Source organism: Chenopodium album, chromosome 13 (assembly GCF_948465745.1).
Source record: "Chenopodium album chromosome 13, dcCheAlbu1.1, whole genome shotgun sequence".
Taxonomy (NCBI): Eukaryota; Viridiplantae; Streptophyta; class Magnoliopsida; order Caryophyllales; family Amaranthaceae; genus Chenopodium; species Chenopodium album.
Window position 1 is genome coordinate 5,556,326 of NC_137846.1, and position 13,330 is coordinate 5,569,655.

At 31.5% G+C, this 13,330-nt stretch overlaps 1 protein-coding gene across 1 annotated transcript; it reads left to right on the forward strand.

Annotated features, from left to right (window-relative positions):
* Window positions 1-395: 395 nt before the first annotated feature.
* LOC145576088 (B3 domain-containing protein REM16-like) lies at window positions 396-3,800 on the forward strand. The gene is made up of 3 exons (XM_081633877.1): window positions 396-568; window positions 1,939-2,556; window positions 3,309-3,800. The coding sequence occupies exons 1-3, from the start codon at window positions 425-427 to the stop codon at window positions 3,600-3,602; spliced, it is 1,056 nt and encodes a 351-aa protein (XP_081490003.1). The 5' UTR covers window positions 396-424; the 3' UTR covers window positions 3,603-3,800.
* The last annotated feature ends 9,530 nt before the right edge of the window (window positions 3,801-13,330 follow it).

Genomic DNA, 13,330 nt, shown 5'->3' on the forward strand with positions numbered 1-13,330 from the left:
TTTTTTTTTTTTTTGAGAAATATACTACGTAGTTAATTTGAGTTTTTCGTGTGAACCTAAGAGAACCTTGTTCATGACTAATAAAGATATTTTAATTGCTCGTTTTAGTTGATCATAAGATAAGAGAGACTAATCATCATATTATATTGATTTATATTCTCTGTATCTCAAAATATAATGTCCCTTTTCTTTTTATGGAAAATTTAAGAATATTTGTGTCTTCAAAGTTCAATCTCTTGATAAGGGTATAATCGGAAAATTTTATGGAAACACACATTGTAAATGCGAAAATTAATAGGGACAGAGGGAATAAATGGTAATATTTCCAATGTATTTACTAGGGTCTTCCTTTCATCTCTTTACAGTCTACATTTGCAGAATTGTAGGTAGTATAATTGTGATCAGTTCGGTGGTATTTTAATTAATGGGGAAAAATGGGTGCACCAAAAATGGGGTTAACAAGAGTGAAAATGGCGGATTCAGATCATTCGAGGAAGAAGTTTACTGGACCAATTTCAAGTCTTTGCGTTTCTTCCAATTTCTTTCCTCTGATTTTCACTCCCAACTTGTAATCTCTCTTTCTGTCTTTATTTATTTGCTTTTTAATTTTTTTAAAAAATTCATTTTATGTTTTGTTGTTATTTGTTTCATCTGTTATTTTGCATTTGCATGTTAATTTTGTTTTGTAATTAGTTTTTAGTTTTGGGAGAAAGGGTTTGTTGGTTTGTTTGATTTTATAAATCAATGTATTCCGTAATTTAGAATTGGCATAATTTGACTTCTGAATTATGAAAAGAATTTGTCTTGAACATTTGTGTTTTAGAAGTACATGTAGCAATTCCTCTAGTTTTATCAAATAATTTAGTTTCTCATATCTACTAGAAGAAATCATGGAAAATTTTAATGTATTGTTTTATACAAATATGAAAAATGCATGTATCAATGTATCATGTTGTACTAATGTTTTCCCATTGCCATTCTAATGAATGAGATTCAGATTGCCATTCTAATGACAGTGTTACAAGTCTCTTCTTTTATCGATTTGTTCGAGGGAAGGGGGTGGTTTGGGTTGAAACACTATGAGACACTTTTAATTGTTAGAGAAGATTTCAATATGTTTAGGCAACTACAACAAGATGATTGAGCGCACTGGGAATTTTATTGTAGCTATTGTTGGAGCTAAATTGGTTAGATTAGCTCCTTTTTTTGACATTCTTGATTTTTCGAAGCATAGGTGTTTAGATAACTTTTGCCAATTCATATTCTTAAAATTTGGAGAGCTTAGAGTTCTTCTTGCTATCTGGATTATTGCGGTATGACTCTTAACATCTTGTTTGGAAAGTGGTCATAAATCACAGTAATGGTAGTTTGTTTGTAAGTATGTGAAGAAAATCGTATGTCATTATCCATGATAATGTGAGTACTTCATTTTCTTCATAAACTTTCATTACCATCCATTACTACTTTGAGAGGTGGAATCTAGTGGTAATAGAAAGTTATGATGAAAAGCCCTTTGATAAAAAGGGTATTGTTATCATCTTTCACAAGTTGTACCTACTGTAACAAAATTTGAGCTGTAATTCCTTGTGGGTTCATAACTTCGTATGACTGTCAAGAATGGCCTTTGTGATAAATTTTCTTGTAATAGACTTCAAATGTTTTTATTTGTTTGAACATTTATCGGTGGCATTTGTTTGTTGCTGCACTGCACTTTTGAGAAGTGTTTACATTTCTAAATGCATTTGTAATCAGAGTTACATGCTTGCTTACCCTGATTGTGTAATTACTGTACATTTTCTCATTTGTTGACAATTAGTCATGTTGTGAGAAGCATGGGATTGAAATATATAAATCAAAACATTTGTGGTTGAATTTCTGAAATCCGTTTCTTTTTCCTGAAGTGGATTTTAAATGTCATGTGTTCCTATGTATTATCAGATGATACCGAAAGAATTTTCTAAAAACATGTGGAATGAATTACCACAAACGGTGGTCCTCAAAAGCCCTGGGGGTTCTACATGGGAGGTACTACTTGTGAGGGATGATAACAACACCCTTTTTTTCAAAGATGGATGGAAAGAGTTTGCAAAAGCTCATAACTTCAAAGAAAATGACTTGCTCATGTTCAAGTACACCCGTGATTCCTGCTTTAAGGTTTGGATGTTGAGTGGAAGGAACTTGTGTGAGATAGCTGGCTCATATTTTGTCAAGAAATCTGCTCTCGGAAAAAATGATGCAGGTGAAAATTCTAAGTTAAAAAGAAAAAATACAGCAGAGGGTTCTGCCAAGGCTACAGGACATAAGGACAATTCAGAGCTTGAAGATTTGGACACTGAAAGAGCCTCAAGGAGGAAGAATCGTAGGAACTCTACTGTTTGTGGCTTAAGGAATAGTGGTGCTGAAGAAAAGAACCGTAGCACAGATGACACACTAGATAGAGTACCCCCGAGTGAAGCTAATAAAGAGAGAGCACTGCAAATGGCGAACCGAAATTTGACAGTTAAAAGCTTCATTGTTGTCTTGAAAGATAGTAATGTTTCCCAGTACTATCGCTTGGTAAGCTTTCTCTGATAACTCTTTCCGTTTCCTGCCAATTATGTTCATATGAGCAAAAATGGCCTTTGATGATATCTCCATTGTTGTTTAACAATAAGAAATGATGTAAGCCTCATACCATGACCAGTTTACCTGAAATTACTGTCAAAGTATGCCTCAATTAGGGATTACTTTGGTGGAATCCAAAACAAGCGTTACTTTAGGCAAATCTGCCAAAATATGGGGTTTTAAGGCTAATTTCCTCGACAAATCATCTGTATCACCTGTGCTTATTTTGTTATGTATCAGTCCTATAAAAGATTGCCTCTCTCTATTCTAGAACAATGCCTTAATCTCTAGGCAGGAATGAGTCTATAATTCCTTTGGTTGAATTAAGGGTAAACTACTCCATGTAATCTGGTACTTTGACGTAATCCATAAGATGCCCCCAATATTTTAAACACTCACAAGGTACTCTTTAATTGACTATTTTCTTCCTCATAAATTTGCTACTCAGTGTTGATTTTATATTGAAAGTGCCAAAAGTAAAATAGCTCGCCAAAATGCCTACTTGTCAAATACTCCTCAGGGGTCCATTTGTGAACTAAAATTTGGGATTGGTTTTAGGTTGTTATCATTGCTGTAGTGAAAGTGTGAAACCCAATATGCGATTTTGGATCTTCTTTTTAGTTATGAATTGTGATGTGTTTAGAAACAAATGTACTGGCTCTTGCTGACTAGATTTGTCTACTTAATACTGATTCCGGATGCAGGGTATTCCTGCACCATGGTCAAGGAGTTACCTTACTCGGAAACACCAAGATATGGAGCTCCATGCAAATGGCAAAAAGTGGAATGTGAGATTTAATGCAGAGCCACGGTATGGAGGCGGGGTTTTTATTTCTGGGTGGTCCACGTTCGCTATGGATAACTTGTTGCTAAAATCTGATGTCTGCTTGTTTAAACTGGTAAGCCAAAAGGATGAGCCAGTTATCTTTGATGTCTCAATATATCGCGCTATTCCAGAGGCAGCTCACCTCCCTTCTCATAAAACACCTAAGGTTTAATGCTGACTACCGCTGTTGAAACTCAAGAAAATCAGTCTCAGAGTATATTAAGATTTCCTCTTTTTTTTTTTTCTTTTTTTTTCTTTTTTTAGTTTTGTTGTGATTATATCTTTTTATCCTGTAAATCGTTTCGGTGTTGCTTAGACAGTTAGACAGCCTCTTAACCTACTTCCTTGACAATGAAAGGTATTTGCCATATATGCATCCCAATTTGGAGCATCATACTGCATTATTGCTTCTTTCTGAGGCATTTTGTAATTTATCTCAGAGAAGGCAAAGAAACACCTCATGCAAAGAGAAGGTAAACCGAAGGATAGAAGTTGGTGTATTGCAGCATCTTAGTACCTACAATAATTACTTGATATTGATAGAACTGACCCAATCTAGACCCCTTAACTGTACTCGAAATTGGATGACTCGTTTTTTTCCTGAACTGAAATTTACTATATACCTGACCCAATAAGACATGACTATATGAACCAAAGTGCCGAACCAGAACAACTTGTCATCTGTATCCGAAGTATCCAAACAACCCATTTGCCACTTCGCCACATTCACATCACAGTATATGCAGCTTTGATCACACGAGATTACGAGTAATGTAATGTACTTGCTAAAACTCTGACAATGAATGGATTGGGCTTGTAATCACAGTATTGTGGGCTTTTGATCTGTCATATCTTACTGTATATTCAGTGCAATGGTGCCCGCTCAATTTACACTGAAATACGAATAAATTTGTATACCGTATAGTTTTGTATGAAAAATCAATGATTATAAAGCTAATTAATTCCGACTAGCCTTTTGACTCATTCAATGCACGGGTTGTTATTTAGGTTAATTTTCCTGAAATGTGTTGCATATTTGTGTGATAATATACGTCGGTGTTGTTTTGGAATTTAATTAGGTACATATACATAGATAATGTGGGATATGAAATGACGTATTGGTTAAAATTATATTTTAAGTTTAGGAGATGAAAAGACTATTTTATTGTTTATGTAATGTGCACTAATTAGTTTAACTTTAATTTATTATGTTAGAAATGAAACACTTCATTTTCATACTTAAATTTACAAGTTTTAGAATACATAAAGACTTATACATTATATATTTTATTGAAAATATAATATATTAAGGGAAATACAAAAAGGGAATTGACATGTGGCATATGAGTGATTGTGATGAGTTGATGACATGTGACTTAGTATAGATTTGTGGTTTGTGTTTTTAAATACTAACTGAGTATAGATATAGATTTATGTCAATTTTTTTTCCTACTAGGTTTCGAGATGAGATTGTTTTACTATGAATATTAGGATGTTACTTTGCTTGTCAAATTATAGTTTAAATCATTCTTGTTACAGTTATTTATGGCTGAATACCAAGCAGCTTGTTTATATATGCGTCCTTATAGATATTAATCTGTATAATAAATGTTGGTTCCTCCCTTCGATTTTCTTTGGGCCACAAATATGCTGCAAAACTACATAATTATGATCCAAAGTTATTGAAGAATCTCATGGTCCATTACAACATTAACAACAAAGGAAGTTAATAGTTATTATATACAGTATTAACCATCTTCAATTTCTTAGCACATTTTGATTGTATTTTTGGATAGTTGTAACTTTGATCCAAAAGTCACATAAAGCTACTCTTTTTAATATCGGATACACTCAATAACATATGAGCTTATAACACTGACCGAGTAACACGTGTAATACCGTTCGAGTAATTCCTATAACACCGTCCGAGTAATTCCTATAACACTTATCGAGTAATTCCTATAACATTGTCCGAGTAATTCCTATAACACCGACGAAGTAATCCATGTAATATTGTTCAAGTAACCCCTATAACACTAACAAAGTAACCCCCATGATAGTTGGTCACACTGTGTGGCCAACCACATATACGTAAAAATTTCTGCATACCAATAATTGTGTTTTTCTTTAAAAAAAATATATTAATACCAAAAAAATGCCCAAAGATACATAAACTTTGCATTTGTAAGAAAATGTACCAACTACATACTTGTGTACTCGTGCATAAGAATAGAGGCTGCCCATGCTGGAGCAATCTAGGAATGTTTTTGAAATAATATTTACAAAGTCACCAATTATTTAGAAATTCAAAAACAATTTGCACTATTAAGTCATGATTAAAATTTATTTGAACTGATATATATTTTTGGAGTAGTTGCAAAAATAATTTCATCCCTATACAAAAAGCATATTCTAATAGAGTATAAAGTATTGCAATTTATTAAAAAATACACGCAAGATTTTATTGCAAAATTTACTTTGCCAGATGGAAGAAATAAATTAAAATATTGAATTATTATATCTAGCTATGTACAATATACCTTAAATTGTCTTTATAATTTGTGTTAATTAATATCCACGTGAAAACCCTAGCAAAGAATTGATTAATGTAACTAATGGAGTAGGGGTACATATGTTTGGTAGAAAAGGACAAGTCAGCTAGTTTAGTTAGGTGAAATTAATTAGTTGTGTGAGATGATTCAACAATATTCATTAATGCCAAATTTAATAAATGGTCAAAACCTCTTTCTAGCATTTATTACTCACATAATAAAGTAAAAGAGGCTTTTAATTTAGGGACGGACGGAGTAATTAATTTATGTACCCTAATTTAGTAAGCAACTGCGTATATAATGCATGTATTTCTCATTTAATTGCTCTATAATTTTGCATTTAAAAATTGAGTACTATTTCTCGTGCATGAAAATGATTTGTGAATGCTAAGAAAATGTACATTTCCCCACCTTGTTATTCCCCTCCTATTAGAGCAATTCACGCGTGATTTTGAAAAAAATGTTTAACCTTGTAACTTTGTAGGTAGAAGCAAGACATGAATGGCAATAGAATAAGACGGGTATGACAAAATTACTCATGAGTACCACGTAAAACATAATGTGTCGACAATCTCAAATTCATTTACAAGTCAATACTTATTAATCTTGTACAACTTTAATTAATAAATTGACAATTTGACTTAATTAACTTCATTACAACAGTTAATTTTACGTGTCATATGACATGACCGACGTATATTTTCATCGATAACAAATCATGAATGTCTTTCTTTTATAAAAAGTTATTTTTGACTAATGTTCTTGATCAATATTTATTTATTTTTTTTTTTTTTGGTGAAACTCATACATATATATAGTTGACTTGATCAATATATATAGTTGGAACAACCAGTCATGCAGCTAGGCTGCGATGTGCTCTGGGACTAGCCCCTCGGATGACCGGCATTGCACTGCAAGTACGACTGTTGTTGCCTACAGTGGCCCTAAAGGTCGCGGCATGTGATGGATCGGAACAACCCATGCATTGTCCTTGTTATATAGCATATACACTTTAGTTGATCATACACAATTACACATAACACAGCTCTCTAGCTGGTTAAAAAAGAATAGTAGTACAAATTAACAATATTGAACCATAACGTTAATCTATACGATACAATAAATAATCTAATATACTGTCAAATTTTATGAAACGGATTTAAAAGAAAAGTGTGAACAACATAATTTATGGATTGTACGTGACACTACAAAAAAAACAAAAACTTTTATTAATTTGAGCTGTGATACTAATAGTCATCCTACATCCTAGGCTACTAGCTAGCCTTTGACTGATGAAGCTGCAATAATCCACTCTTGATTACCGCCATTTAAAGGTTTTAAAGGCAGTCAACGCATAAAAGAAGAAGACTTACTAGATCGAAATTATATGAGTCTTTTTGAGTGGTTTGATCATTTGTTGGTTTTTAATTTGCTAATTTTGGCAACTTTAATAAGAGAGTCTCGACTTTTAAGTTGTAAGCAATGGTCCATGTTCATAATTGTCAGTGGACCAAATTATTAACCAAAAGTTATGTCCATGATGATATGGTTAGAGCCTCGTGTTTTATTTTATATTATATCGCATACTTTTAATTTTTTAAATAAAGTTTTTTAATCTTAAAAGTGTGAATGTAATATGTTGTTATATGGGTTTTAGATGCGATAAGCAAAATTTCATAAATTACATTCACAACACCAATTAAGAACGCATGCATATACTATAAAGAGAGGTGAGTACAATTATGATCTATCAATCACTCAGTAAGCAACGTGAAGATTTTTTGCTACTCTTAGATTTAGTTGGTCAATACTTTTTTTAATGATACGTAATTTTCAGATTATAACACTTTTTACCGTGGAAATCACTTTATGTAATATGGATTTGAGTTGGGTGAGACTCTAATTTATATACTTGGTTTGCTTTTCTAAAAAGAGTTGTATAGTTGCGTTTATAAGTCTCGAACACGAAACCATCTTATCATAATGTATTCTGCTTATAATTTTGTTTTACTACGTAATAATTTTGTCATAAAATTTTCCATTATTAGGATCGAGTATATAATGTCAAAACAGAATCACTTACCAAATTAATAAATGGATAAAAATCGAATCATACTTGAAATTAGGGTATATACATTGTGAATTCAAAAGAGATTAAGTTGTAGTACTCCGTACATATGGAAGAGACAAACAAACAAATTAAAAACCAACAAACTAGATAGTGGTAAATAGCTAAACCGTACTGTAGTTTAGTTGAACCTTCAAAGCTTGAAATTTATTAAGAATGCAATGAATGAATGCACAATATGCCAATATGTACTGTAACTGTCTCTTATTTTGGAAACAGGTCAATATTGTTTCCTCCTCACTACACTTGTTATCTCTAAAAGATTGTCACATACTTTACTCGGTGAATTTTCCACACTAATTTTTTGAATCTATTTATGTGTGTTAGTTGTATACATGCATAAATTGGTTTGTTTCTTAGAAAATTGAGGTTATTGGTTGGAATTTTGAAACAATCTTTTAGAGGCGGAGGGAGTACTTAAGATGTATTCTCATTAACTTGAAAAAAAAATAGTTTTGAATTCAACATATATAAATAAGATCCAATAAGCTTACACTATTTCAATCAGGGCCAATAAGTTTGATAGGATTTAATCAAATATTCATACAAGATCTTACGCCGTATTAATTAAATTTTTCTCAATATTTAATTTTGTCTTACAAGAATATCATTTTTAATAGCACGTAGTTGAATTATACTTTAACGCTTGTGTATGGACATGGAAAACTGTGCAAATTAAAATAGTCAAATGGAGCAAATTAAAAAGACCGGAGTGAGTACAACTCCATCGATTATTGATTAATTTCTCATGCATGCTTTAACATATATGGTACATTTTAAATCTTTATTGCAAAATTATTACTCTATGGTTGAGTAAATCTGCATGCATGAATGCATGATGCATCTATCACATACTATCCGTATGAAATAACACAATTAATATTCCTGCTTAGCTTACTAATGAAGCTGCAAGTCTACTTAACTTCACCCACAAAAAACACCAAAAGAAGAAAAAAGAACGATCGAAAAAGAGGGCAGTGACTTGTACGTACTACTGTATTCGATCGCAATTATATGCATGACTGAAAAAGATTAGGGTCGTTGTTTTTCTATACCAATTTTCAACGTGAAATGCAATATCATACGATGATTTTACAAATTCCTTGACTTTTATGCAATGGCCCATGTGAAGGTCGATCGAAGGACCTAGCAAGATAACTTGGACAAATCATATTACAAATTATTATTATTATTATTATGAATTATCATATATATAGCTTATCCTCTTGTTTAATTGTGGTGATAGATGAATCAATATCCTAGGATTCGTTTGGCATGCTGTAGTTTTCTGTTTTTTGATTTTTTGTTTTTCAAACTCATATGATATATGTCATATAATGAAACAAAAACTAGACAAACTTATTAAAATCATGATAATTTTGAAAACAAACAACAAAAAAGTGGAAACATCTTTTTCTTGTTTCCTGTTTTTGGTTTTTTGTTTTTAAAAAAATAGAAAATTGAAAACAAAAAACAATACCAAACAAGTCCTTAATTAATTGTTTAGTGTATTTTGTACGGAGGAAAGGGTAACGAAGGGCGATAATGGAAATGAATTTTGTAAAGAAAGTTATATGTCTTTGCCCATATCGGTCATAGTTAGTTGTCAATTTGTGATGTGGATTGTAGGAGCGTACAATCAATTATATGAATGTAGGTTAACTTGACGATCCGAAAGGAAAACAAAATTGTAGACTAGGTTTCCACTTTACAATTTGACAAGGATTATTGAGGAAGTTTTCTAAATTAGTTTAAAACCCGTAAAAATAACATAAAAATAAAGAGAAGATTTTGCGTAGAACAGACTCACGTGAGTCCAGTTTACAACCTTCAAACACACCACCTCCATTTTCTCTCTCATCCATTTTTACAATCCTTCATTCATCACCATTTTTTCACATTTTCTCTCTCCTCCTCATTCGGATCCTTACCTCATCGTAGAAGCTTCCTTTTCTTCTTCTTCAATGGTGGACTCTGTTGAACGCAAACCTCGACGACCTCTGCCACCGCTGATACCAGCCTCTTTGCAACCAATTGATTGATTATTGTGAAATCATATCCTGCTAACATAACGCCAAGTACTCACCAGCTAATTAAATGCAGATGTTTCAGTTTCCACATCCATCAAAGAACAAAAAAACAGATTAGATATATATTATCGAAAAATCAAAACCATCTTACACTTGCAATACACTAATCTAATTGAGTGTGTGATAGTAGGCTTATATTATTTACAGAGTATAAAAAAAAAATCTTTGGACTACATGTTTTGGGAGGAAGAAGGAATTCTTGTTGTGAGTTGTGACTCAAAGGAAAGCAGTTGAGCGTGCAAACAAGGAAGTCACCATGCCTGACGAACAGTATGTAATACCTAACCAATATTATCTAATACCTTACCAATATTATCTAATTTCTGATACTTATTATCTAATACCTAACCAATATTATCTAATTTCTGATACTTATTATCTAATACCTGACCAAAATTACCTAATTTCTGGCACTTAGTATCTAATTACTGATACTTATTAATCTGATCATTATTATCTAATTTTTAACAATTTTTTTTTTAATATTATTAGACTCACGTGAGTCCGTTCTACACAATACTTTTCCAAAAATAAATGGTTGGAGTATAAGGCCTTGTTTAGTTTTGTTCAAAAAAAAAATAAAAAATAAGACCTTGTTTAGTTCACCTTATTTTTACTTATTTCGGAAAAAATAAGTTCAGATTAGAAAAATTAAGTTCATATCAAATCAGATTAGAAAAAAATAAGTTCAGATTAGATCATCGTTTTATTTGCAGTTTTTTTTCGCTAAATATCTTTAATTTCGTAATGAAAAAATTATGAAAATTACATATTAATAAAATACACATTGTTACGAATCTAACAAGACCTCACTTATATATTTTTTCCGTAAAGATTATCGTATATTTAAGGTTTAAGTTTGGTCAAATTTGACATTCAGAACAGATCAGACCAGACCAGATCAGATCAGTTAAGTTCAGATAAGCACAAATAAGGTGAACCAAACAAGGCCTAACACTCAGACCGTGAAAATAAGGCATGGACATGACTTTCACTTGTTGTACTCCGTGTCCAACAATTGTACTCTCCGTTCTTAATTTTTTTGTCCCACTGTTAATGATGGGGTCAAAATTAAATAACTTTAATCATAAATTGTCGTTAATTGATACGAGATAATGTAGTCATGTAAAATCTTATTTAATTCATTTCATTGTATATTTTTATTAATATCAAGATTTTATAATTTTTATGCATATAAACATAGCTAGAGATATATTTGTTTAAAAATGTGTTTCAAAAATCGCAAAGAGTCAAATAGAGCACAAAAAAAAAGAAAAAAAAAAATGGGAATATGGAGAGAGTACTTACTTACCTTGGTGATGTTGGGCATGCAAACCCTAGTTAACAATGTTAAATTTGTTCTCAACATGTGCATTGTCACATAAACCTTTTCCTTTTGAGATTTGACTTTTAAACAACCATGTAAACATTAATACATTATACTCTATGCTTACCAGCTGGCTGCCTGAATTAGTTTAATGTTTCAGTTTCTAATAATTGTCGTTTACGAGTATTATTGCGTAAAGAAATTTAATTTTCTTAATACTCCATATATTCATTAGTGGTACAACAATTTTCCTACCCTTATATTTTGTAATATTGCTTGTTTCCGTACCCATATCCATAATCACCATTACGAAACTTTTTTATACAAAAACTTGTGAATGGTGCACCCAATTAACTTAACGTTAGCCTTTGCTGTTCATTTAAGGATTAAATGAACAATATTTATCAAAATGAGAAGAAAAAAAAAATAATCTTTTGGTGCACCGTGTACCTGAAAATATAGACTTATTCTCTTCCCCTTGAAACAAAGAGATCTGGTCTGATTTTAATAAGGTATGATATGAATTTTTATAATCTGATTTGATTTGATTTGATTTAATAATTTGACTAAACTTTGACCACATTGTAATACTAATCTGTAAAAAAAACATTATCAAAATGGATCTTGTTAGATTCGTCTCATTATGAACTTTTCAAATATGTAATATTCATAATTTTTTATAATACACAATTAACGATATTTAGTGATAGGCGGTCGCACACCTAACAAAAATAATAAAAGCCTAACTATCCTTCTAATATGTAGTAGGGTAAGTCGGGGTTGATCGCACATAGAAGGTAGTATCAATATCGGGTTGCTATGAATTATAACTAGTCGAGTCAATCAAAATAGGGTTGAGAATATTATACTACTAAAGCAAGAAAATCAAATAATAAAAACATCTAAAATTAAGTATCATAACTAGCATAATTAATACAAGACAAATTCTTACCCCAACCAATTAATTATACGTTCACAAGGAAAGATACGCCTTATAAAATACCAAAGAAGATATGCCCTAACTTCCTAATAATCCGTTCTACCTACTTCCATGGAGAATTTTATACCCTTAATTGATTTATTTAAATCCGTCAAAACCCAACTCCCGTTGCGATGTTGCGATCAAGACAATGGAATAATAACAATACTAATTATCCCTAATCTAATATTGGCATAATCACAATCAATTAAGCATGAACAATAAAAACAATTAATTGAGAATTTAAAAGAATAAATCAAGTATTAATCATGTTAGGGTTCAACTTAAATCTAGAAAATAAGACTAGAAATACATAATAAAAGAAAAGAGAATATAAGCAAAGAAGAAAAATACTAGTAATTAAAAGAAGAACTAACTAGTTGCTGCTCCTGGTTTGACATCATGTAGCTAGCTCGTTTGTGGAGTACAATTGCACTATAACTATTCCTCATTGTTTAGTTAAATCACATAAATGCAACAAAATTGAATTGAAATGAATCCCATTACGAAGTAATAATAGCTAATGGGTAAATACCCAATCGAGTTGAAAGCTTCAGAATCAGTAGTAAACTGACAACACACTAGTTCCTGTACTAGTGAATTACTACATGTGATAAAAATCAAACAATGAAGTAGTAAACTATAAAATCAGACCCTTAATTTCACAGCAAATGAGTGGTGTACAATGTTTATGGCCACCACCATACCCACACCCATTCGCTGTAACTTTCTCTTTCTTTGTGCAATGAATGCAACAATCTCAATTCAATTTCACCTGCATTTGTCGTTTTCATTTCCGTCTTTAAAAGTTGTTCCTGTTAAAA